Raw genomic sequence first — 23595 nt, forward strand, 5'->3', positions numbered from 1 at the left:
TGCATACCTTTGCATCCCTTTACTGCCCCAAGCTCTTACACTGTCATTTACCAATGAAGCAATTACATCCGAGTTAATAACCGCTTAGCCAAAAAAAAAGGTAAAGGAACATTAATTAAACCAAAATGACGCAAAGGCTTGTTCTTCTCCACCAACCGTTGCACGGCTGGCAAAACCGTAAAAAAAAAAAAAGAGGAATGTCACGACAGTCGGAAAATAAATCGGCACGAAAAATTTGCCTGCATTTTTCTTGTGTCAAATCCACAAGCACGGAGTCTTCCCACGGGGAGACGAAAAAAAAAAGCACGCAGTGACAGCGAGAGAAGCCAAAACGGGCACTCCGGCACCAAACACCATCTCAGGCAGCGGGTTTTAGGGGACAACAAACCCACTTCCACTGGCGCGCACAAGCAGCGCGCTGCCACCCGCTGGGGGACACCAGGGCACTTGGCCACGATCTCGCGTGGAAGCCGCCTCCGCCGGGGTCCCGGCCGCCCCACGGACCCCGCTCGGCACACCGCCCTCCACCCCCCCCCCGACTCCGGGGCCGGCCCGGGAGGAGCCCCGGGGCCCCCCGACTCCCACAGACCGGCACGGGGGTTGGGGGGGGTCGGGGGGTCGGGATGGGGGTCGGCGGGAGCCTGACCGTCCAGCGCCAGCATGGATGGGAAGTCCTTGCAGTTGGAGACGCCGGTGGAGTCGGTCACGCAGGTCTTCCAGAGGTTGGCCCAGAAGGTGGCGGTGGTGATGACCGTGCCGTCGATGGTGGACACCTTCCAGTAGTCGGTGGGCAACGTGGAAGAGACCAGCACCCAGCCCGAGATGGTCAGCAGGAAGGCGATGATCTCCGCCGACGTGCTCGCCATGGGCCCGGCAGCAGGCAGGCGGCGGCGGGCGGGCAGACGGGCTGGCAGGCGCGCTGGCAGGCGGGCGGGCGGGCGGCGCGGAGCCGCGGCGGCGGCGGGCGGAGCGGTGCGGAGCGGGGCGGCGGGGGCGGGGGGGGGGCGGTGCAGCCCAACCAGCAGCGGGAGCTCCCGGCGCCCCCGGGGCCGCCCTCGCCCCGCCCGGCCCCGCGGCGCCTCCCGGGCTGCCCCGGTGGGGCGCGGGGCGCTCCGGGGGTGGCGGTGGAGAACAGACGCGAAAACACGCAAACACGCTCTAATTAGGCTTTGGCTTCCCCTTCCCCTGCGGGCGGGCAGTACGGCGCGGGGGGGTGGCAGGGGCTTCCCTAGCGTTTGCTCAGCAGTTTCAGCTTTGCACCTCGTTCTACACGCACACCCCTCCGGCCCCCCCAAAACTGCCTCGCCGGGGGGGGTAGTTTCGAGCCACGCTCGTAGAATACAGGTGTACCCACCGTACCGAGCGCTCCGCTCATACGCTTTTGAAATGCGTAGCCAGGTGTTTTTTAATCCTCTGAATTTCAGCCGGCCTCCTGTTACGATTCGGCCACAGCCGATACAGCTTTTAATAGCGGGTTTTGCAATGCGAGGTGATGAACTTGGTTTTTTCTATCCCAACGTTAATGCAGTGGCATTCGAGCCTGCAGCTCACAGGGGTAAAGTTATCCACCGCGGCTTCTCTTCTTGTTCGGAGCTGTTTACTTTCCACATCAGTAGTATATTTGCCATTGATGTGGAAAGTACACTGCCGGTCTTTACTTTCCTCCTATTTATTTCAAAACTATTGTTACATTTTCTAAACCTCTTTGCCAGACGGGCAATCACTGGAGGATAAGAAGCCACATTTACATCATTATTCCTATGATGAATGCTCTTTGGTTTTGCCGTGTGGACACAAACCCGGATGTAATCACCTTATAGACATTTTTAAAAAGAAGGAGAAAAAAAAAAAGCAACCAGCTAGAGTCAGGTGTACCCTTGGATGTGTGCCAGAGCTCGACGGGAACAGGCCGCTTGTTGATCTGTTAATGGCCCAGTGGGATAAAATGGGGTCCGCAGGTGCATTTACTTATGCGGTGGCTCTCTGCCCGCTGTCTGCCTCCTCGGCACCCCCCGACCTGCGGGTGACGCACAGAGGCCCGGGCAGGGAAGAGGGAGAGGGGAGAGCAGGCAGGAGGCTCATTTGCACAGCAGCATTGGGCATGGAGTATGCTCCAGCTCCTGTTCAACTTCTGTGCCAAGATGTCCTCTCCTCGGGAGGGAATAGAGAGGGAAAGGGTCTGGATGTGGGTGAGCCACACTGCTGTGGTGTCAGGATGTAGCCAGAGCTCACTCTGGGACACACAGAAGTGCTTCTGAGTCGAGGAATAGGGCATGACCGTAGATCTAAGTCTCATCTACATGATGTTATGATCTATTTATTGTAGGGCAGGGCAGCAGAAAGGTAAAAAAAAAAAAAAGTTTTTTTAATATTTTCCCCCATCATAGCACTTTGAGGTCTTGCAGACTGGATTTCTTTTGGTGGTGGAAAGCTAGAACAATCAATCCAAGCAGCTATCAGCTGGGATCTAATCCAGTACGAGGTAGGAGGCTTGAGTCCAAGTCTGGGTCATCAGGGAGCTCACCTATTCTTTTGTTGATAAAGCAGCTTTGGTTGGTGTAAAGCTTGTTGAATCCTGGGACTGGTGTCTGGGCAAGTTTTGGCCAGGTCCCATCAGAAGTTTTCAGTGTGCTGCCACACTGTCACCAGGAGGCTGGAGCAAGCGTTGAAGGATAGGAACACAGCCTGGGGACTTCTAGGTCTGAGTCTGAGCCCCGGGGAAGATTCACAGAATCATTAAGGTGGAAAAGACCTTTTAAGATCATCAAGTCCAACCATCAACCCAACAAAGAAGAGGAGGAGGAAGAGGAGCTTCCTTAGAAGCACAGGCACCCCTTCTCAGAGGGGCTGTGGAAGGGGCTGGCTGGGTGAGTGACCCTGCTGAACCTGCTGTGGGCTCTGCTGTGGGCTCTGCTGTGATCTCCAACAACTGATTCTGCTGTCCCAGACCACTCTGCTTTCAACAGAGCTGGACTTTGGCAGTATGGTTCCATGTCCCTCTGACAGGCACCTATCTACTGCCAGGGACTTCAGAGGGAGCCCATGCAGGTGGCTTAGGACAGATGAAGTTAATTCCACCTCAAACCCACTCTACCTGTGAGCAAGGACCCTTCAAGCAGGGCTAATTTATACGTTCATTCCCATTTTATCCAGAATGATGTAAAGTGGCCTCAGAGTACATGAGAACCAGGCTCACTTCAGCTTCAGGGAGAGGCTCCTCTTTTCTACTCCTGACACTGCTGCTTCTGAGGATGTTTATGTTTATGTTACTAGTCTGGTTATTACCGTCTTTCTCATCTAAAATCAAAGCAACACACTGAGCTTCTGATCTCATCTGTGGTGGTGTAAACCCAAAATGACATTGTGCACAGCTGAGTATTCACCCCAGGTTGAAGGGTGAGGGAAGCTGCAAGAGATACTCTTCCCCTGTGGCATTTTCTTTGTGTTGGCTGGGATCTGCAGGGATTAGACATTGGAAAACCATTCACTGTGAGGCTGAATTTCCCCCCTTACTACATATTCAGCTTCTCTCTCTTGTGCAACTGCAAGTCCCTCTGTTGTGACCTTAACTCGCACGTCTTCCAGCTTCCAGTTTTCCAGAAAACAATGGGCCCTTTTCTCCCCTTTGCTGTGTGTAGGAACTTAATAACTGTATGAAGACGTGCCTATAACTCCCTTCAACCTCTGTCTTCCTGCCACCATAGCTCTGGCTTTGGCTTTGCTTACTTGGCTTTCTTAGCTATTTTTAACTTGTGTAGTAGAGTGAAAGACTTGGCCTTTGCTTTGTTTCTTGTTCCTGTGTTTTGGGACAAGCTACAACTTGGGAATTTTTTTTTTTTAAGTTGCTCAGACCACTGTGGGACTGATTCCTGTTCTTTTCTGTACATAATTGATCAGATCATTGCATTAAACCAGTTTTGTGCAGGGTCATTTGAATGCATGTGGGTTTATTCCCTCAGACTGGGAAAGAAAGGTGCTCATCTTTTTGTAAGAAAACCCACCCTTGTGGTTCATTTTTTGTGGCAAGTTTCAGTGGCTCTTGAACATAAAAATGGCGTTTAGGGGGGGAATTATTCGTAAGTGTTTAGAATAGACTATTTCAGTTGGAATGGACCTACAATGCTCATCTAGTCCAACTGCCTGACCAATTCGGGACTGACCAAAAGCTAAAGCATGTTGTTAAGGCATGTCCAAATGCCTCTCAAACACTGACAGGCTTGGGGCATTGACTGCCTCTCTAGGAAGCCTGTTCCAGTGTTTGATCACGCTCTCTGTAAAGAAATGCTTCCTAATGTCCAGTCTAAACCTCCCCTGGTGCAGCTTTGAACCATTCCCACACGTCCTATCACTGGATACCAGGGAGGAGAGATCAGCACCTCTCTCTCCACTCCCTGTCCTCAGGAAGCTGTAGAGAGCAATGAGTTGCCCCTCAACCTCCTTTTCTCCAAACTAGACAAGCCCAAAGTCCTCAGCTGCCTCTCACAGGACATGCCTTCCAGCCCTTTCACCAGCTTTGCTGCTCTCCTGTGACCCATTCAAGGACCTTCACATCCTTTTCAAATGGTGGGGCCCAGCACTGCACACAGTACTTCAGGTGAGGCTGCACCAATGCTGAATACAGCGGGATAATCACCTCTCTTGAGCAGCTGGTTATGCTGTGTTTGATGCACCCCAGGATGTGGTTTGCCCTCCTGGCTGCCAGGGCACACAGCTGACTCATATTGATCCTGCTGTCAACCAGCACCCCCAGATGCATTTCTGAGGGGCTGCTCTCCAGCCACTCCTCTCCCCATTTATACTTGTGCCCGGCATTACTCTGTCCTAAGTGCAGAATTCGGCATTTAGGCTTGTTAAATTTCATCCCATCAATCACTGTCCAATGCTCCAGTCTATCTAGATCCCTCTGCAAGGCCTCTTGTCCCTCCAGAGAGTCAACAGCACCTCCCAGTTGGGTAACATCAGCAAACTTGCTAATGGTGCATTCAACTCCTGCATCCAGATCGTTGATAAAGACATTGAACAGAACTGGCCCTAGAATGGAACCCCAAGGAACACCGCTGGTGACTGGCTGCCAGCCAGATGTAGCCCCATTCACTACAACACTTTGAGCTCTGCCCTTTAGACAGTTCTTCACCCGGCGCACTGTGAACCCGCTCATCCCACAGCTGGACAGATTGTCCAGAAGGATGCTGTGAGAGTCAGTATCAAAAGCCTTTCTAAAATCCAGAAGAACTACACCCACCGCCTTCCCTTCACCCACTGGGCGGGTGGCCTTATCATAGAAGGGTATCAGATTAGTTAAACAGGACTTTCCCTTTGTGAACCCCTGTTGACTGTGCCTGATGTTTGCATTATTCTTTAAATGCTTTTCAATAGTACCCAGTATAATCTTCTCTATAATTTTTCCAGGAACTGAGGTTAGACTAACAGGTCTGTAGTTTTCCTGGGTCTTCCCTCACATCCTTCTTGTATGTTAGAATAACATCGGCTATGTCCTGAGCAGGGACCTCCTCAGACTCTTGAGATTTTTAAGCTACATGTATTTTATACATCAGAATGGAATATTATTCAATAGTTGAATTTTTATAATGTACAAAAGTTTATTGTATTACTATGTAGAGAAAAGTCCTTCGGAAACAGTTTTGCTCTCAAGTCTGAAATACAGGATATTATTTTAGCTCTTGCAGGATCAAAATCACAAGCAATCGCTATTGCCTCATAAGTTAAACACCGGATGACAACAGCATTTGTTCTGCAGCCAGGATAAGCAGGCTAGGGTCGTCATGCCTTTGTCCTGGAGTAATATTTCTTGTAATTTTACCATGCATAGGTTGGGCAACTTGAGAGTCTTTCCTGGCTCTGCCATGTTATGATTTCCAGGGTGCCTAGAGGACTTGTGCAAAAGAAAAAAAAAACTTCTTTTTTTTTAAAGGATGAAGGACAACTTCCTTGTTTGCCAGGGTTTCCCTGAAAATTTGAATATTGAAAAGGTAAGGCAGACATGCGGGGAATATAGACAGGCTTGTAAGAGCTTCATCACCTGGGCAAGGCGAGGTCTGCTGTCAGTGACAGATCTGGGGAATACACCTCAAATTGACGTATGTGTTAGAGGAGATTAACACAACTGTAAAATGAGGTGGCTTGCACAGTGTTCTGCGTTGTGCAGAACAAAAAGTGCCACCCAAAAAATGAGCAACCAGATCCTCTTCTCCAAAGGAGAGTAGATAAAGCAATGTTTCTGTGTCGCCTAGAAAAAAAATCCATCAGAGTGGGAACATCAGTTAATAATCACCAGTCCTTGCTTATGTTGGGTCATCACCATTGTTTTTCTTAAGCTATCAGAAATGGAATTAAATTGCATTACTGCATGTCTTTCGTAAACTGCCAGGACAAGAATGATTTTAAGCTATGCGCTTCATATATTATGTAACAAAAAGTAAAAAATTAATAGGAAGTGACAACCCAGAGTATTTTAAAGGAGTGAAAAATTGCATTCCACGAGTCACTAAACTTTCCCCTCTCCCATTCTGTGCAGCACGTTTGGACATTAGAGACTTTGTTTCTTGACACCAAGATTAATGCTTTTTTTTTTTTTTTTTAGCTCAGCTTAATTTTGTTGAAAAAAGCCTGTGTTGTTCCCTGAAAGTTTGTAATACAATGCTTTTAAAAATAGATATAACCTGTTTAACAAACTGAGCAGGAAATGTGAAGTGCGTCTCCTACTTTACTGGAGGTGCATTCCACCTGGCCAACGGCACAGGTGCAGCGCTCGTTGCTCAGAAGTTGCCTCCACACCAAATTAAGTTTTGCTAAACGCAGGTAGGTCGCAGTGGGAAGGAGGGGAACCTACAGACTGATTTTTAGAACGGGTGGCCCTGTGTAAGGTGATGGAGAAAATGTTTGCAAAACTAAAGAACACTGTGTGTAACGAAATTTAAAAGGATTTAATCAAGGTGGAGGGGCAAATCAGTAAGTGTCTTTCCAAAGCAGCCAGTGTTCAGAAGTGGTCCTTGCAGTGAGCCGTAACGATGAAGAGGTTGAGTCTTGACCAGTGGGCTGAGCTGCAGGTCAGGGTTGAGACCTTGGTGCTCCCGGCGTGGGAACGCGTTCCCGCCGAGCGCTGCTCTGCCCTCGTGTGCCACAGCCGACCTCTGCCAGCCCCTGAGCACTTGGTGGGTCTGGGCACGAGGAGCCTGTTGGCTTTTATGGGCACTAGGGTAGCTCCCAGTTGGAGGACTCGGAGAAGCTGGAGCTGACCCTCTGAGAGGAGCGCAGCAACAGGACAAGGGGCATGAGTTGGAACATGGGGAATTCCCATTAGGTATTAGAAAAAAATTGTTTACCATGAGGATGGTCAAGCCCTGGAGCAGGCTGCCCAGAGAGGCAACAGGATCTCCCTCCTTGGAAGCGTTCAGGATTTAACTGGACACGTCCCTGAAGAAGCCGATCTGATTAGACGTGTTTTGGACTAGATAACTTCTGGAGGTCGCTTCTAACCTGAATTATTCTATTACCCTATAATTTTGTTACCTCACTGAAGCAAATAGAGTAGCGCTGGGATGCATTTGGCTTTTTATAGCTCTAAGTGGCACACTGGTGCACCAATTATTGCATATTATAGGTTATGCTCAGAACATAATTGCATGTGGTCCCTGCTACCGTTATTTAGCCCACATGCTGAAATATTCTTTTAGAATCTTAGATCCACAGATCTTAAACTCTTAGATCTGTGTGTTTCCATTCATAACAGCGACGCTTTTAACTACTTTTCCAGCTCTTTACACATAGGGAAATTTTTTCCAATGCTCTTCCTTTATTTTTTTGAGGATGCCTCTGGATATGCTAAAGAAAACCCAAAGCAGGGAGCACAGCACGGAGGCCTTTAGCTCTGTGAGTGTAATACCCTTCCCGAGACAGCAGAGCGGGAATGAGGAGAAGAGAGAAGCTTCTGAAAAGAGGTGCTCGTTTCCTGAGTGAATGCAAGGAGGTGCATCCGTCAGCTAAAGGAGGTGGTAGCAACTGGAGACGGCGGTGGAGGAGATGGCACGGTGCGAGGTGACTGGTGGGCATGGCAAAGGCCCTGGAGGAGGCAGAAATAAGCTGTGGGGGAGCGTGGGTGAAGGGTGATAATCTACGCTGTGCTTTTTGTACGTAGCCCTGCTTAGGTACAGCCTAGCCCTCAACACAAATTTGTCCCAGTTTCCAGCTGGGCAGGAAGGGGAGGCAGGTTCCTCTCCCCAATTCCCAGAGCAGCCCCTTAGCTACTCAGAGAAGGGTCATGTCACGAAGAGGGTGTTGTGGTTCATTGTCTCTGGCCCCACCATTTATCAGGCACCAGTTGTCCCGGCCGGTGGCACAGAAAGATTTCATTTATCTGAGAGCATGAAAACCACAACCTGGAGCGAAGTAGCTTCTGTAGCGTGACTTAATCTGAGAGCAAATGGGCTGGGATCAAAAAAGGTCACGGTGACAAAATGGAGTTAAAAGCTGACTTAGATCAACATGCTCAAGCAACTCAGAAACAAAGGGAATAAGGAAACAATATGTGACTTTTTTTTTTTATTAATGCCGATTCAAAAAATTGATAAACTGAGGTTGAAATTAACCTGTATTTGATCCATCATCAGTACTGCTTTTTTGATCCTACTGATTTGATTTGGTTTCTGAAGTGGTGTGTGTATTTGAACAGAAGTGGTAGACAGGCTGATTTGGCAGAAGTGGGTAAAACCCTCCAGCGAAAAGGGGATCTGCCTGCAGAAGCAGAAGCTCTTGGATAAAGAGGGCAGATTTAAAATCAAATTTAAACTTGCTGAGCTTAAGGAACCACAAATAAAACTGACAGTAAGGAGGTCTGAGGAGAGAAAAGACCTTAAAAACGTAGATGCCAATGGGAGCGTGCAGGTGCTGAGGGACATGGTCAGGTTTCCCTCATCTTCCCTTCCTCCGAGAGCACTGCTTTGTCAAAAATCAAAGGGATCGAATGTATTGGGGAGCTTTTGCGTGTACCAGGAGGTGCTTTGGCTCATTTTGTGTGCAATTTGTGTGCAGCATGGGGTCTTCCTGTTCCTCAGTGCAATGTCGTGGCCCCATGCTGACCCTTGAGAAAACAGTCCGCCAGTGTCTACTGCACGTAGTAAATGAAGCAGTATATTACCTAGCAGAAAATTCATTTGGACTGCTTATTTTTGCTGGGTCACAGTCCAGAGTAGCCAACAAGACATTCACCAAGGGCAGGACACAATGTGCTCTGCCTGTTATGTTAATGCTGTCATGTTCCCATGCTGAAAATATTTTTCTTTCCTTACATTACAGTAATTCTACCTTGCCATTGCCCTTGTAAAGAAATAAAGCGTTTTCCACTGATAATAGAGATTCAGGTATGCATTGTGTTTTTCTATTTTCCTCTTGTTTAAGCATCTTTTCTCAGCTGACTCATTCATTTCAGTGGATCATTTAGATGTTTGTTTTAGCTTTTTAATTCATTTTAGTTGCAAGGCAGGTGATGAAGGGCAGAATCACTTTTGAGAATATAGCATTAAAACTACATAAAGTCTTTGCTTATGTCAGAAATGCATTTCAACTTTTAGAACAGGAGAAATTCTTAAACAGTTTTGACCTAAGTCCAGTTTGTAAGGCAAGTTTGCAGCACTGAATGATGCCTCATGCACACGGTCAGTGTTTCTGATTTTGGTGGTAAGGGTTTTATGTGGATTTAAATATTGCACTGTACTTTTCTTAGTTGTAAACTGGGAGAAAATGGGATAATGAAGCAATCTGTTTACTTTGTGCTAGCTCTGGGAAAATTTTGTTTCTTCCCCCTGTTTCTTTCTGGTTATTATCTTATTATCTGGTAGTTATCCTATGTGTTACGTGTAGGTAAGACTCAGAAAACCTTCCAACAGCAGATTCATAAATTTCAGAAGTCTCTATCTGATGAAGAAGTGGTGGCTTTTAACTGTAAATTGATTGACAAATACCAATAAAATAAAAATGCCAGCAGGTCCCAAGCAGTGAGATGAAGACTCCTGTGCTTATCGAAGTGACTACTCTCTGTTTTAATATGGGATAGTGCAGTATTGACAAAAATGACTGTCAGTGATGTCTGAGGATTAAGGGTTTATTTGGAAAGATGGCCCAGAGCGTTTTTCATGTGGTATTCTGGGAAGTGTTAACTTTTCTACATACGGGAAAAACCTGATCTGGTAAGAGAGAGTTAGGACATAACCTGGCATGCAAAAGCTACAGGTTTGCTGCATCCATTAAAGAACCTGATACAAATGACAAAATTCAGCTGGAGGAAGCATTTGTGTTATTGCTGCATACACTGTTAGTGCAAAATACTCCACTTCAGTATGAAATACAAAACATAATCAGGCATTAAATTCAATTCCCAGTCATAAATCCCACCCTCCCCTCCCCAGTGCCATTAAATACAGGTCGCCTCTGGAAGATGGGCGGATTTGTGGGAGGGATTTTCTTGCCTGTAAAGGAAACCTAGAGGGACTGCGTTAGGCATAGGCATCAGCTTATAGGCGCCCGTGCGCAGGCTGGTCAGTGGCGGAGCGCACTGAAGCCTTGTGGAGCTGCGGTCCCGTGCCAGCCATTGTCCTTGCCGGGCGCCTTCCGGTGACACCTCGCATGCCCTGAGCTGTGAAAATATTGATTTGGGGATCACATGGACTGAAACCAGTTTCAGTTTTCACCCCATCCCAAACAGGAGCTAACCTCAAGCTGGGATCCTCGTCAAGCCGGTGTAAAGCCCCGGAGGTTTCTCCAAGCCCTTTTGCTGCCTGGACGTCGCAGGAGGTTTTACCCACCTCTCCCACAACTGTTTTCCAGCTCTGGCAGCACAAGCCCTAGCACCGAACACCTCCACAGGCTGAGGTTTGCTTAAGCGTGACCTAAGGCCCCAGTCCCTCTGGCCTGCCTGTGGGCTCTCTCTGTAGAGCCCCAAGGCAGCTCTGTTTCAAGCCACTGCTCTGGGGGAGGCTGGCCGAGGGTGGCCGGCCTCAGGCAGGCGTTTTGGCCCAGCTCTATATAGAGCGAGCAAAGAAATGAAAGAGATGATCGTTTTTGAGGACTGAGTTTAAAGTATAGAGGGAAAAGCCACAGTTAAAGGGAAAGTGCAATCCTCCCTTGTGTTCAACAGAAGTAATTTTCTCGTATTTCTCTAGCAAGCCTCACTCCTGGAGCGCTGACTGAGCAGCCTTCACTCACCCGCTCCACCAGCCTAATATTGTCCTGGGCTCTTCCAGGCCTCCCAGCTAACCGCACGCATCGCTGCCTGCTCTCATCCCTCCCAGTCGCGGCACGAGTGGCTCAGCTCGCAGGCATCCTCGTGTTTTGAGGCCTCATCCCTCCACCCCTCTCACGTCTCCAGCAGCGGCTCCCATGGACGGGCGTCTCGTGCAAGCAGAAACTGCCCGTTTGCCCGGCAAACCTCACGTCTTTCTTGGCGTTTGGCAGGGGCCAGCGGCACCCTTGGACGTGCGCCCAGCAGCTGACGGGCTCTTTGCCCGGCTGCGTTTCGGTGTTTAACCTGCTACCTCCGTCTGTCAGCTTAAGGGTTTCTGTGCCACCCCGGCGTAGACAGGAAAGTTAAAGATTTGCTTGAACCCTCTGGGGGCCGTGTGATGCCCCAAGGGTGGGCATCCACCTGGATATTCAGCTAGGTATCTACCGCGTGGTCAACGCAATAAGGACAGCTGTAAATAAAGCCCATTACAGCTCGTGTTGCAGACCTTGCTCTCCAAACAAGGCTTGGAGAAGCCAAGGGGCCGCGTTTTCCGAGGCAGGACTGTCAGAGGTCACCCTCCTGTTTGTGCTGCCCCCGAACTCGATCCCTCTTCTGCGAGACGCTTCTCGCCACGCCGGTGTCTGTTGACTTGTGTGGAGGGCCCCTGCCAGGTTCGTCAGGCGTGGAGTAGGTTGTTCCCGTCTCGTTTTTAAAGTGTCGTGGTTAATTTCTAATGAGCAGTGCCTTTGAACTCCTGAACTTTAAACTCAGCGGAGGAAGCCCTCCCTTAAGTACCTCAAAAGCCGTAGCTGTGCTTAGGAGAATGATTCATGCCATGTACTCGTCGTGCCAAGAAATTATCCCTACTCCTTTCTGCGGCACATGCATAATTGAATATATTAATACACATGAGTAAATAAAATAAAGCCATTAGACTAAGATGCGCGTCCCTGAGAGCAGAATTTGCTCTGCAGTTTATCAAACGGACTGAAATACCGGTCACTGGTCTTTCACAAAGAAAATCTCTCACATCTTAGAACAAAACACACACACGCACACTCACACACACATATATATGTATGTATGTATATATATATATATATAAAGAGTGTGATACAAAGACTTTTATATATCCTGTCCTTATGTCATACATCTCAGCACAGGAAAGACAGATTAGGCTCTTATCAAAACTGCTATTTCTTTGATATAGGACAAAAATTACTAGCCAACAACCCCACCAACCACTTTTTCATCCTTTCTTAACAAAATTAAATGCATATACAGCTCAATAAGTAAGCATTGCCACTACAAACTGATAAAGCCACAATTCATAAAAGAGCAAGAGGGAGGTATAGAAAGATTTAGGGTAAGTAATAGAGATTTGAGTAACCCAACACCCCCTTAGCAGGTAAAAATGTTCTTTTCATGGTGTCTCACAGGGCTTCTCCTTATTCACAGAATTTCTTCTGCATTAGCTATTCCTACATGCTGCCTGTATATCCCTAGGATTTTTGATTACTAGAAGTGGGATGGGTGTGTAATAATTACAGCAATTCATTAGCCTTACCAGGAAGAGGTACGTACTTTGCAGTTTTGCCTTAAAAACCCCTGGCCTAGAAATGCCCATCAGGACATTAATTTCATTAGGATTTTGCTTTTCACACTCCCCCCTCCCCCTGCCCTTCTACCCTATTTGTGTTCTTGCTAGTAAGAACTTGCTTTAGTGTGTTTAATCCATTAGAGAAGATCCCCCAAAGGAGCCCGTCGTGAATCGCGGGTCATTACCTTTCATCAGCTCCACTCAAACAGTGGGTTGTGATGAGGTATGACATTCTGGCTTGGTTGGTTTGTGCCACAGCTGGGATTTTTGTAGTGGGGAAGTAAGGTACTTGAGTGATCTCCGTTTGTTTTCGATAGGGCTGCAGTCGCCTTGAATGGAGAGGTGTTTCTGAGGTCCGCTCCCTGTTGGTTTCCAGCATTTGATGCCGATTTCACTTTTTTCTGGCTAGATAAGCTATCTCAAGCTCTTCCTGATACTCATGTGTCTCATGTACTCAGTGGGCAATAAGGATAGTGTTCGGCATTTCTGTGGGCATGCTCTGTACAGTTGCAACGCAACATTTTTCACTTTAGAGTCCCATCACCTTCAGTGACTTTAGCTTTACTGTCCCAATATATCTGTAAGCTTGGGAGTAGCCAGAGCTTTGATGGTGGCCCTATATAATCACTCTCTCCTGCGTGTAATTTTGGAGTAATTTGTACTCATCAGTAGAGCTTGCCAGATTTTCTATTAAAAGGATGAAGTTGCCAGCTGATGTAAATTTGCTGTAGTCCTGCTCTGCCTAGTGTCCTCCTTCAGAACAGCCAGCCGTTGGTTTGCACAATTATTTCTGCACTGCGTATCCAGCCACTTATGGTCTTATTTCATTTGAACGATATCTGCTCACAACCACCTCACTCAATAGTTCACATCCAAAACCAATTGCCAGTGGTTCTTTCTTCATTATGAGCCTGATCCTGGTGGGTTTTATTACTGTTTTGGAAGCAGTGAAGAACCAACACCATAAAGAGGCAAGTCAGTGAGGTATTTGTTGTTATGTTAGCATCAGGGTATTTTAATGTAGGTGTGAAGCAGCTTTGAATGCTGTTCCTCCAGCTCCCAAACCCTTTTCTGATGCCCTTTTCAGGAAGGATCTCTAAATTGTGACGGTAAGGGCTGACCTTGCCTTATGTGTTAGCATGCTTATGAATTTCTTTTAGACTTAATTTTGTTGCTTCTTAAACTAAGACAATTCTACTACATTATTGATTATTGTTAGCTGTCCCTGCTTGCTGGGAGCAGGGACGAGATTAAAATGTGTTTGTGCCTGGGAAGCAATATTCAGATGGGGAACCCCAGAGAAATGCAACGTTTCCCCCACCTTTGTAGGCTGAGACAACTTGGAGGACCCACTGTGTAACCTCCCCATTTGGCTGGACCACGACTGGAAATGTAACACTCGTTTTGCACCTGAGTATGCAGAGACACCTGAACAGAAGTGATTTTGTAGGATGACTGCTGTATATATGCTTAAGGGGCAGGGTTGCATCTTCGAGCTGAAAGCAACTCTTTGTGAATGCATAAATCACAGAAAGACTCTGTTTGAAGATTGTATCATATCCAGTGGAGCTGATACAATCTACACAGCATGTATATCTCTGAAATGAGTCATTATTTTGAATAATGATCCACACTTGTTCATTTTCATGTGAACAGTTATGAGGAAGGCTTAGCAGGAAGGGCTAAGATCTGCCGGTCTGTGAAGTTTAAAGAGCACTGACAAAGGCCATGTGAAATGGTAACAGGGGTTGATGACGTGAATAAACAGAGCTATTGATCTGTGCGACAGCTGGTGTAAGTAACACTGTGGTCTAACCACAGTGACGCTCCTCTTCCTCTCCCTTCCCTTGCCAGCCATTTTTATCATGACTTCTTTAGCACCTCTGCAAGGGGCCCTTCAGCCTGGTCTCTACTGCAACGTTGATAACAGCCCCACAAGTAATCGGAACGTTCCATAAGTTCACTTAAATTTACAATGCATATGAGGTAAGATGACAAGTGGTGTTTGGCAATAAGCACAGTATGGGTGACCCTGTCCCACACTGTCACCGTAGAGCATTACCTGGCAAACGCAAGAGGTGGGATTCTCCCTAACTTAGACAGCCAAAGTGCAGATGTCCACATCTGGGCTAGTCATCGGAGCTCCAGGCAACATAGTCAAAGGAGTCTGGAGAGCTACTCAGCTGGTCAAATATAGGGTGAAATGGAATGAACTGTGTCCCTGAAGTACCTGTTTCATTTTACCGACTGTAAAAGGAACCAAGATGGACAGATACATGTGTAGTCATCTATATTATAAATGTCATGGGATGGGATTTTTACTATGTTTAATGTTGAATCCCATATCTACACATGGAGATGGAAGCAATGGAAGCAGTCTGAAAAGGTTTCGGCATGCACGAATACAGGCTGGCAGCGACGTAGTTCTGTTGTATTGCTGGAGATAAATTTTGCTCCCCCTTCTGGAAAAAATGTTTGGCACATTGTTGTAATAAAATACAACAAAAAAGATGTTTATACAGTGAAGTCTTGTCTTTTTTTTTTCCTAGAGCAGACTTAGCACCATGAACAACTTGTTAGATGCTGACTGTTCCTTCAGTTCTGATCACTTACAAGTACCAGTACATATGACTCCTCAACTGTGAATTTCTCTGCCGATGAAGTTAATAATCAGACTGCTCTCTTGTGAAATACGACTTTGAAGTGAAGATGCCAAAGCACAACGGAAGCAAAGATTTAAAAAAAAAAAAATCCTATTGATATCTGTTCACCTTGAAAATCCAGAGCAGAAAATGACCCAAGTCTCAATATGATCTCAACTATGTCAGTTTTACAATGACATCACTTGATTAGCATCTACAGTGTTAAGATTTATGCAGCTCTGAGTTCATAATCAGATCCTATATCCAGTCCCAGGAAAGAAAACAGCAATTATTACTTCACTTGTGAGAAGAAATGGCACTTTTCAGGGCTACATCACGCGCATTATCACCCTGAACAAGCTGAAATGTGGCAGATGGATAATGCAAGCAAACGACATGGTTGGACCTAGTGAGTCTGACCTTGCAAGAATGGTAATTTTGGCTATCAAAAAAGAGACAGCTACCAGTTCACCCACTTATGTGGGAGGTTCATTGTCTGAAACTTGAAACATGTATGAAAAGAGGCATGAGAAGAGTATGGACAGCCTTCCAGATGGGGTCTGCACATTCCTGTCTCTGAGTGGTTTCGTCCCATTCAGCTGAATGACACCTCTTTCAAACTTCTCCTCTAAACAGGATAAACTAAAACGGAGCAGGCAGTTACCAGAGTCCCCAGTCTGTATCATCTCAGCAGAAGTTTTTGCAGGGTACCTGCAAAACTACTCTCTGTACCTTTGACAGACCAATAATGTGTATTAACCCTGGACATAACATCTTTGGCAGAGTCTTAGCTAATGGTCTGAAAAGGGTCACTGGAATAATCAGCTCCCTCCAGACATTTTGAGCTTCAGAAAGAAAAGAAGCTTTGCCAGGGAGAAGAAACGAGATCTGTTTTGTAAAATCAGCTGTCCTTCAGGCCAGTTCTCTTCTCCAATCTGGATAAGGCAGGATGGAGTCAGACACTGGCCCTGACTTCTAGCTTTGCTGAGCTGAGCTGTTACGTGTTAGCTTATCCAAGGATAACGGTCCTTGGAAAAGGAGGAGCAAGGGGGCAGCATATGGATATGCAAAGATGTGGACCCACCACCTCTTCTGGGGGAAAGAAGTAACACTAGAGTATATGTAAAAATTTCATGTTCAATACTTTTGCCATTCCAAAAAGAGGAGGCTGGGTCTGAAGCTACTCTTACGCACAACTGCACAAAAACACCTTGTTAGGGATGTCCATATTTTGCATCAGCAAAGGTCTGGGGTCCTGCCGTGCAGCTCCTGCTTTGTGCTGGGCATTGCCGCAACCACCAGCCTTCCCTGTGCGGTGGGCAGAGTAAGGCAGGGTTAGCAGAGCCCCAGCAGCCCCTGCTACCCTGAGAACCACCATCAATCCCCTGAAATGCAGATCCGGCAGCTCTGGCCAAGCTCTGTGCCCAGGGAGCCTTGACTGCACCCCGCTCCCAGCCTTGCCTGTACAAAGTGGTGGTGGCTCCCACCTCCTCCAGTCCTCAATGGCAGTTCGGCTTCCTGCACTCCAGCTGATCTTGGACCTGAACACGTGTTGCTACCAGGACCTCTCAGCGACAGGGCACCTAGGCTTTGGAAGGGTGGGAAAAATTTGTTCTTTGGGAACCGAATTTCCTGTGAGTTCCCAGACTCCACACTGAAACAGAGGAATAGGTCTGTTCATGCTTCGATACTCCGTAAGAGAAACATGGGAATATGGGGATGCAGAGGCTGCAACAGGAGTGGAAGGTGAAAAAAAGTGAGAAAGCAGAAGAAAGAAACTTCTGTGGAGCCAGGAGACAAGGAATTGTGTGGCACTTCAGAATATGCTGCCCGTGAGCAGGGAAAACACAGGCATGAAAAGTAGGAGCAAGCCCTGAGGAAGAACCTCTCAGCACTTAGGAGTGTTTTGCCACGGAGCTAGGAAGGCACAGCAAAATGAGATATATGGTCATTTTGTAAGAAATATTTATCTCTGTGGAGTAAAGCTATGAATATGGAGGAATCCGTGAGGAATCATAGAATAGTTTGGGTTGGAAGGGACCTTTAAAGGTCATCTAGCCCAACCCCCCTGCAATGAGCAGGGACATCTTCCACTAGAACAGGTTGCTCAGAGCCCCGTCCAACCTGACCTGGAATCTTTCCACGAATGGAGTATCTACCACCTCTCTGGGCAACCTGTGCCTCCGTTTCACCACTCTCATTGTAAAAAAAAATTCTTCCTTATATCTAGTCTAAATCTGCCCTCTTTTAATTTAAAACCATTACCCCCTGTCCTATTGCTACAGGCCCTGCTGTAGCATCTTTCTGTCCCCATCTTTCTTAGAAGCCCCCTTTAAGTACTGGAAGGCTGCAATGAGGTGTCCCCAGAGTCTTCTCTTCTCCAGGCTGAACAATCCATAATACAGAAACCACGGTTCTCACCTGTGAGCCATGTGCCTGAGCCACCTACTCCTTTTGGATGGGATTTGTTTCTCTTAAATTAGCTGCCTAAGGTTTAAGGATTTAGCCTAAGCCACTGACTCTAAGCTCCATATCTACTGGATGGACACTTCCAGAGCATGATCTATCCCACTGACCTCATATGAATTGCCCTCTGGGGACGCCTGTCTATCTTCACTTATTGCAGGAAGAGTTTAAGATGATTACCTTAGACATCCCTTTTAGACTGCTAAAATTAGTGAGGTGAGTCCCACCACCTAAGCACTGCTCAACTCAAGAGGTAGCGCTGTTGAAATGAGTGCCTGTGTCTGTGCGCCTTTGGAAGAGCAGCTTTCTGGACTGGTGATGAACTGCACATGCCGGCCACAGTTTGGCACCAGTCTGTGTCATCTCCTGTCTGTGGACAGAGCCTCTGGTCACACTTGGGAAAGATTTCTCTCTTCTTAGATGATGGCTGCTCCAGCCGTGGTTGGGTGAGCCTGGCTGTTGACTAATAAGGTATAGACACAACCAAAAAATATGCTTTCAGCATAAGAAGTGGGTTGGCTTTTACATGTGTGGAAGGGTATGGCCTCCAATTACAGTGGAATCAAGCTGTCATACTGCGGACAGCTTGAACACAGTGAAAAGGTCACATCGAGAAAGAGGAAGGAATACACCTTTGTTTATTGTCTTCGCAGGAGCTGCCAGTATTTATGTAATTTGCTGGCTGCGTGCGTCCTGGCTGCCAGAGTACACGGCTTTTGAAGCATCTTCCTTTACCCAGGCAGGCAGCAGGTAGGATCAGGGGGCAACATGTTCATCCTTGCAGCAGGAATCCCTCTGATCTGCCTTTCAGGGCTAAGGAGCAGGGATGCTACGTTTCCTCCATGTCTGCTCCTTAGGGAAAAGGATGTGTCTGACCAGTACCTTGGGAAATACAACATTCACATTTACAGTGTTATTTATGATAGGGTGAAATTTCACGCTGTGTTGCAAGTCATCTGGAATGTGTTTGCCTTGGCACGTCCTCTTACTGCCCTCAGTTGAATTATGGCCATCTCTTCAGATATCTGTTCACATAGATCTTGTTCACTGAGTCATTCACTACCTCTCCGAGGAAGACAGGACAGGCTGCTGCCCCTCCGTTCTCCGGTACTGGGTCCCTCTGGTGCTCTGTGGGTGGCGAGGGAGGGAGGCAAGGGAGGGCTTTGCCACTTAGCGCTTGCAGAATTGGGAGCTGATTAACATATACATCTAAGGTGCCCACTGGGAGTAGCTCTGGACCTGTTTTTGCCACTTGTTGAGGGACTGCTACATTTTTTGGTGTGGAATGGGAGGACTTTGAGACAAATATATTCTGTGCAAAATGATCTGTATGGAAATGTCTGGGGGGTTTCTGTTCTTTGGCATGTGGTGGGGTAGTAGGGAAGCTCAAGTGTGAATGGTTTCATCCTAAAAGTATTGCTTTTCCCAGATCAGATTTACTGCAAACTTTGCCATGTGAGTAGGCCTGAGTGTTTGCTGGCCGAACCATCATGATGGTTTTCAGCTAAGTTACCTGATGGGCTTTGACGTGCATTCATTTGCACTTCGCAGCATCTCTGCGGGGGAAGCTATGGCTTTTCACCTGGTTCATTTCCTACCTGAAGCCCTTTTTTGCATTTTTACTCTTCTGTCATCACTTTCGTTTTCCTTGCCTGTTTATTTTTTCCCTTTCACAGCCCTAAGCCAAGAATATGGATTACTCCTTCCCCTTGTACTGACTTGTTCAACTTTACCCCACCTAGCTACTCTTTATTTTTTCTCTTTTACATGTCTTGGCTGTCTCTGTCTTGTGTTGAAGAGTGTCAGATGTTACAGGGCAAATTATATGTCCCCTGTGGTAGTGCAGCTTATAGGTCAAGGAATATTATTTCCTCTTCTTGAGGATTCATCTGTCTCAGCTGCACCATAATTGTAAAACGACTGCAAGAGTTTTCTGGACACAGGGCTTCATTCCTGTTTTGATGACAGAGAGGAACACACGAATAAACATGCCCCTGTAACAGCATAAAATGGCCATCTGCCTCCCTCTCACAAGGTCCCGTACAGCTGGCCCTCACCATCACTTCTAAGGCAACCTCCATTCACAGCGACAGTTGGTAGCACATTGCTTCCTGGGCAGGAGGCATGCCTGCGCTCTTGCAGGGAAGAGACCCATGTATGTGGGAGATGTTCTGTCACTCTTTCCCTGCCTTTATAAAAAGCTAAGCCAACACAGTATTGATTTGTTACACCTGCTCATGTTTTCCAGACAATTTATTTGTCTGATCCTCTTGGCGGTACTTTCTAAACACTAGTTTATTGCTTGGAATTGGTGAATGAGTCTGCTTGACCTCCCAAGCATCAGTTCTCCAGGTATTATTACATTTCAGCCTTTCAGGAGAATTAAAAGCAAATCGTAGTAAGTGACCTGATCAGCAGTCCTTTTGAGGAGATGAAAGTATTTGTTATCCTCCTACCATATAATTTCATTTCTCATATCTGAGCCTGGCAGTAGTTGAAACACAATTCTGTATCTTTTCTCAATGGTTTCTGTATTATTCTGTATAATATATAAAAATATATTCTCTATCTATCTATCTAGATATATATTCTGCATATATCTAACCTTTTTCTTAGGAGTAGATCTTTCTCTCAGTTGCCTCAATATACTATATTTTCCCTTTCTCTAAGCTTCCCTAACTTTATCTAGGATTTCACATCTACCAGGCAATGCATAGCAGGATGGGCTTGAAGATCCACAAGAACCTCATGATTGAACATCCCAGCACTAGTGCCTGGAGCTGCTCCTGCCTTCTGCTCAGCCCTTCTAATGGGTGGTCTCTGTAGGCACCGGGGGGAACAAGGCAAAACTACAGAGCGATGCTTGTGCTAAAAGCCTGGAGTTCGAATTTGGGGCGGTGCTACAGATTCACTTCCCTAACCTTGAGCATTTTGCTGAGGCAATTCTGTAAGGAACATTTAGAACTTCATTTATACTCAACCTTTTTCCCTAGATGATGGAGGGAAGTCCTACTAGTGGGATAATATTTGTGTCCCTGTGCTATCTACAGGGCTTAGCTGAGGGAAGGGTCTTGGTGGCCCTGACTTAGTAGTGCTTTAGCAGTTCTCAGCTGAGTCACTTTTTGTGATACTTTGGGTAACTGATCTAATATCAGATGCTCCTAAGAGAATAAATTGTGCCTCTATGAACTTTCTCCTCAAATTTACGAGACTCTTTTGTTTTTCCTTTTTTTTTTTTTGGGCTCGATTACATGGCACTTCGTTCCTTGGAAACCTTTAATAAAATTAAACTTTGCAACTCCTTTGTATTCCACGTTCCTGAGATGCAAACTGTCTAGGAACATAACATACAGACTGTACAGCCAGTGCTTTCAGATTATTGAAATAAAGTTATCTGCACAGGAAGCTATGGAAGGCACAGAGGTACCAAATGACCATTACAGATAGCACACTCTGACCACCTGCCAGTGTCACAGATAGGTAACTAAACCTCCCTTTCAAGAGGTGGTCATCCTAGCTCCAGGGTGAAGCACTGCTAAGATGTGTTTCATCTAGCCCAGCTTGAGCAGACTACAATTTCAGGGGCTAGTTTATGCCAATTCTCTTCTGCTTTCTCTATAGGCAAGAGAGAGACAACAGAGGGAGAGGACATCATATCAAAAAATAGTTGTCTGAGGTGGGGTGAGTTGCCTCTTTCTCTTGACAGCAGGCAGAGAAGAAACTATTTACTTAATTCTTATTGTCCTCTTTGCATCCATTTTTTTGACATTAGAGGGCTTCCATCTTCAGCTGTGACAACCCAGTACCTCCAATCATACAGTATTTGAAAGAAGGTAATGTCTTTTTCTTTACATTTGCAGAATAGTGATCTACCTGACTGGGAAGAGATAAGATTAGTTATTTGCACTTTCTGCACACTTATGTGGACAAGAAATCCCTGATCAGCTAATTTTCAGTGACCTTGAGGTCTGTCATATATTTTTGAGACCAGTTTTCCTCCAAGCCAGCCATACTCTGAACAATGCTTTCTAATGAACCTCATTACTAGCCTGTTCATCTCCTTATTTACTGGACCGAGTTACTGCTGTAGGCTGCTTTAGGTCTGCAAATGATAATATCTTACTGGTTTTATACTATGAACAACTTCTTTGTAGAAGTTTTATCTTACATCCTTTCCTGTTTTGACAGCTCTTTGTGCCCCCATCACCTGCCGAAGAACATAATGCTTTCTGTAAATAATACTTACCTGTATTCAGGATATCTCATTTTACTGTATATTGTTCGCTGCTCTCACAGAAGTCTCTCACAGAGGTTTGGACTCTGCAGATACTCTGGACACAGTTCTTGCAAAACTGGTTATGTCTAATGTTTTGTAGCCATTCCAAAACACCTTTGGCAGTATCTGCTCTCTCACCTGTTTTAACAACTTCTCATTTATTAAGTTTGAATGTTTTGTTGCTTGCATGGGCTTTATATTTTTGAGCTGACCTTGGAAAGTTCTAGGCATGTGGCAGGATTCTCATTAACAGCAGGAGTTAAGCGCAGAAAACGGCAGGGCAGGCTGCATGGGTGCAGAAAGCAAAGATGAGCAGACTTAAGAAACACTGAAACTGGATTCAGGTTCAGCTTGAAGAACAAAGGAGGTGCACCCTCATAAAATTATATAGTAGTTCAGGATTCAGATCTAGTTCAAAGTACTTAAATCACCAAGGTGGCTTGATTTTGAATTTGTTCTGTCTGCTTTGAAGAGGGTAAAGAATTGCAGAGGATTTCCATTGCAATACCTTTGTGTCTAGTACCTTCGGCAGGTCCCCAGTAGCAATGGCTTTGCTATCGACTGGCATAAGGACTACAGGCTGCCTCTGCATAGCTGAAGGCACTCCTGGGGATGAGATGGTGCTCTCAGGCCAAGTTTGCTGGGTGGCTTATATCTACCCTCTAGAACTATCACTAGAGCAATCTGTCCAGGATCTCATTGTATATTGTTTGGTTTGGATCTCTTCCAGATCCTAAGTGATGGCTCTAAGACATGATTATGAATTCTGAGGTAGTTTTTTTCAGTGTTTTTATATCATGAAACTGAATTTAATGTTTTCACATCCCAGTATAGCATGATGGCATGTGTGGGAGAAGGTGTTGCCTATTGGTAAAGACAATCTGTGGAGCCTGCTGTCCTCAGAATTACATCCCAGTTTATGCTTTGGTCAAATTAATTAGTTATCTCCAAAATGCATCGTGGAAGTGAACTAAATGACATAGTGTGGACAATGATGATGAGGATGATGAAGGTCCTGGTGAAGACCCAGTGGCAGTGTGCGTTAACTCTGCACCTGGAGACTTCAGTCTCTAAGAACAGGACCCCAAAGAGCCAGGAGCCACGTGGAGTCACTACGTTGCATCCGGCGGGGACTAAAACACTAATAAGGAGCCCTACTGCTGCTTCCTTATATTGGGGCAGGGTGCAGCTCAGCCAGCTTTACCTTAAAGATTTACCCCAAATTTGTCATGCAGATTCTTATTGTTTGCAGAGAGAGAAGGAGGCAGTCCCAAAGGACAATTCCTTCTCTGGATAGGGCAATTACAGTAGACAAAACAACTAAGGAGCAATGCAGGTACATAAGCATATCTTCCTAGTGCCATTTGAATTGCCC

General features: G+C 46.3%; 1 protein-coding gene across 3 annotated transcripts in view; it reads right to left on the bottom strand.

The window, feature by feature from the left end:
- Positions 1-23595, bottom strand: part of CLDN10 (claudin 10) — a gene marked incomplete at both ends in the record, with an annotated part of 60495 nt that overhangs the window by 13406 nt on the left and 23494 nt on the right. For 2 of the 3 annotated variants that reach the window (XM_082014187.1, XM_082014186.1), the window contains one exon: positions 647-866. The exons of the other annotated variant lie outside the window; for it this stretch is intronic. In XM_082014187.1, coding sequence (XP_081870313.1) covers positions 647-866 — 220 coding nt within the window. Of the gene's footprint in view, positions 1-646; positions 867-23595 lie in introns of those variants that run through there. 3 annotated transcript variants of the gene reach the window in all.

Source organism: Phaethon aethereus, assembly GCF_964289735.1.
Source record: "Phaethon aethereus genome assembly, chromosome: 1".
NCBI classification, from domain to species: domain Eukaryota; kingdom Metazoa; phylum Chordata; class Aves; order Phaethontiformes; family Phaethontidae; genus Phaethon; species Phaethon aethereus.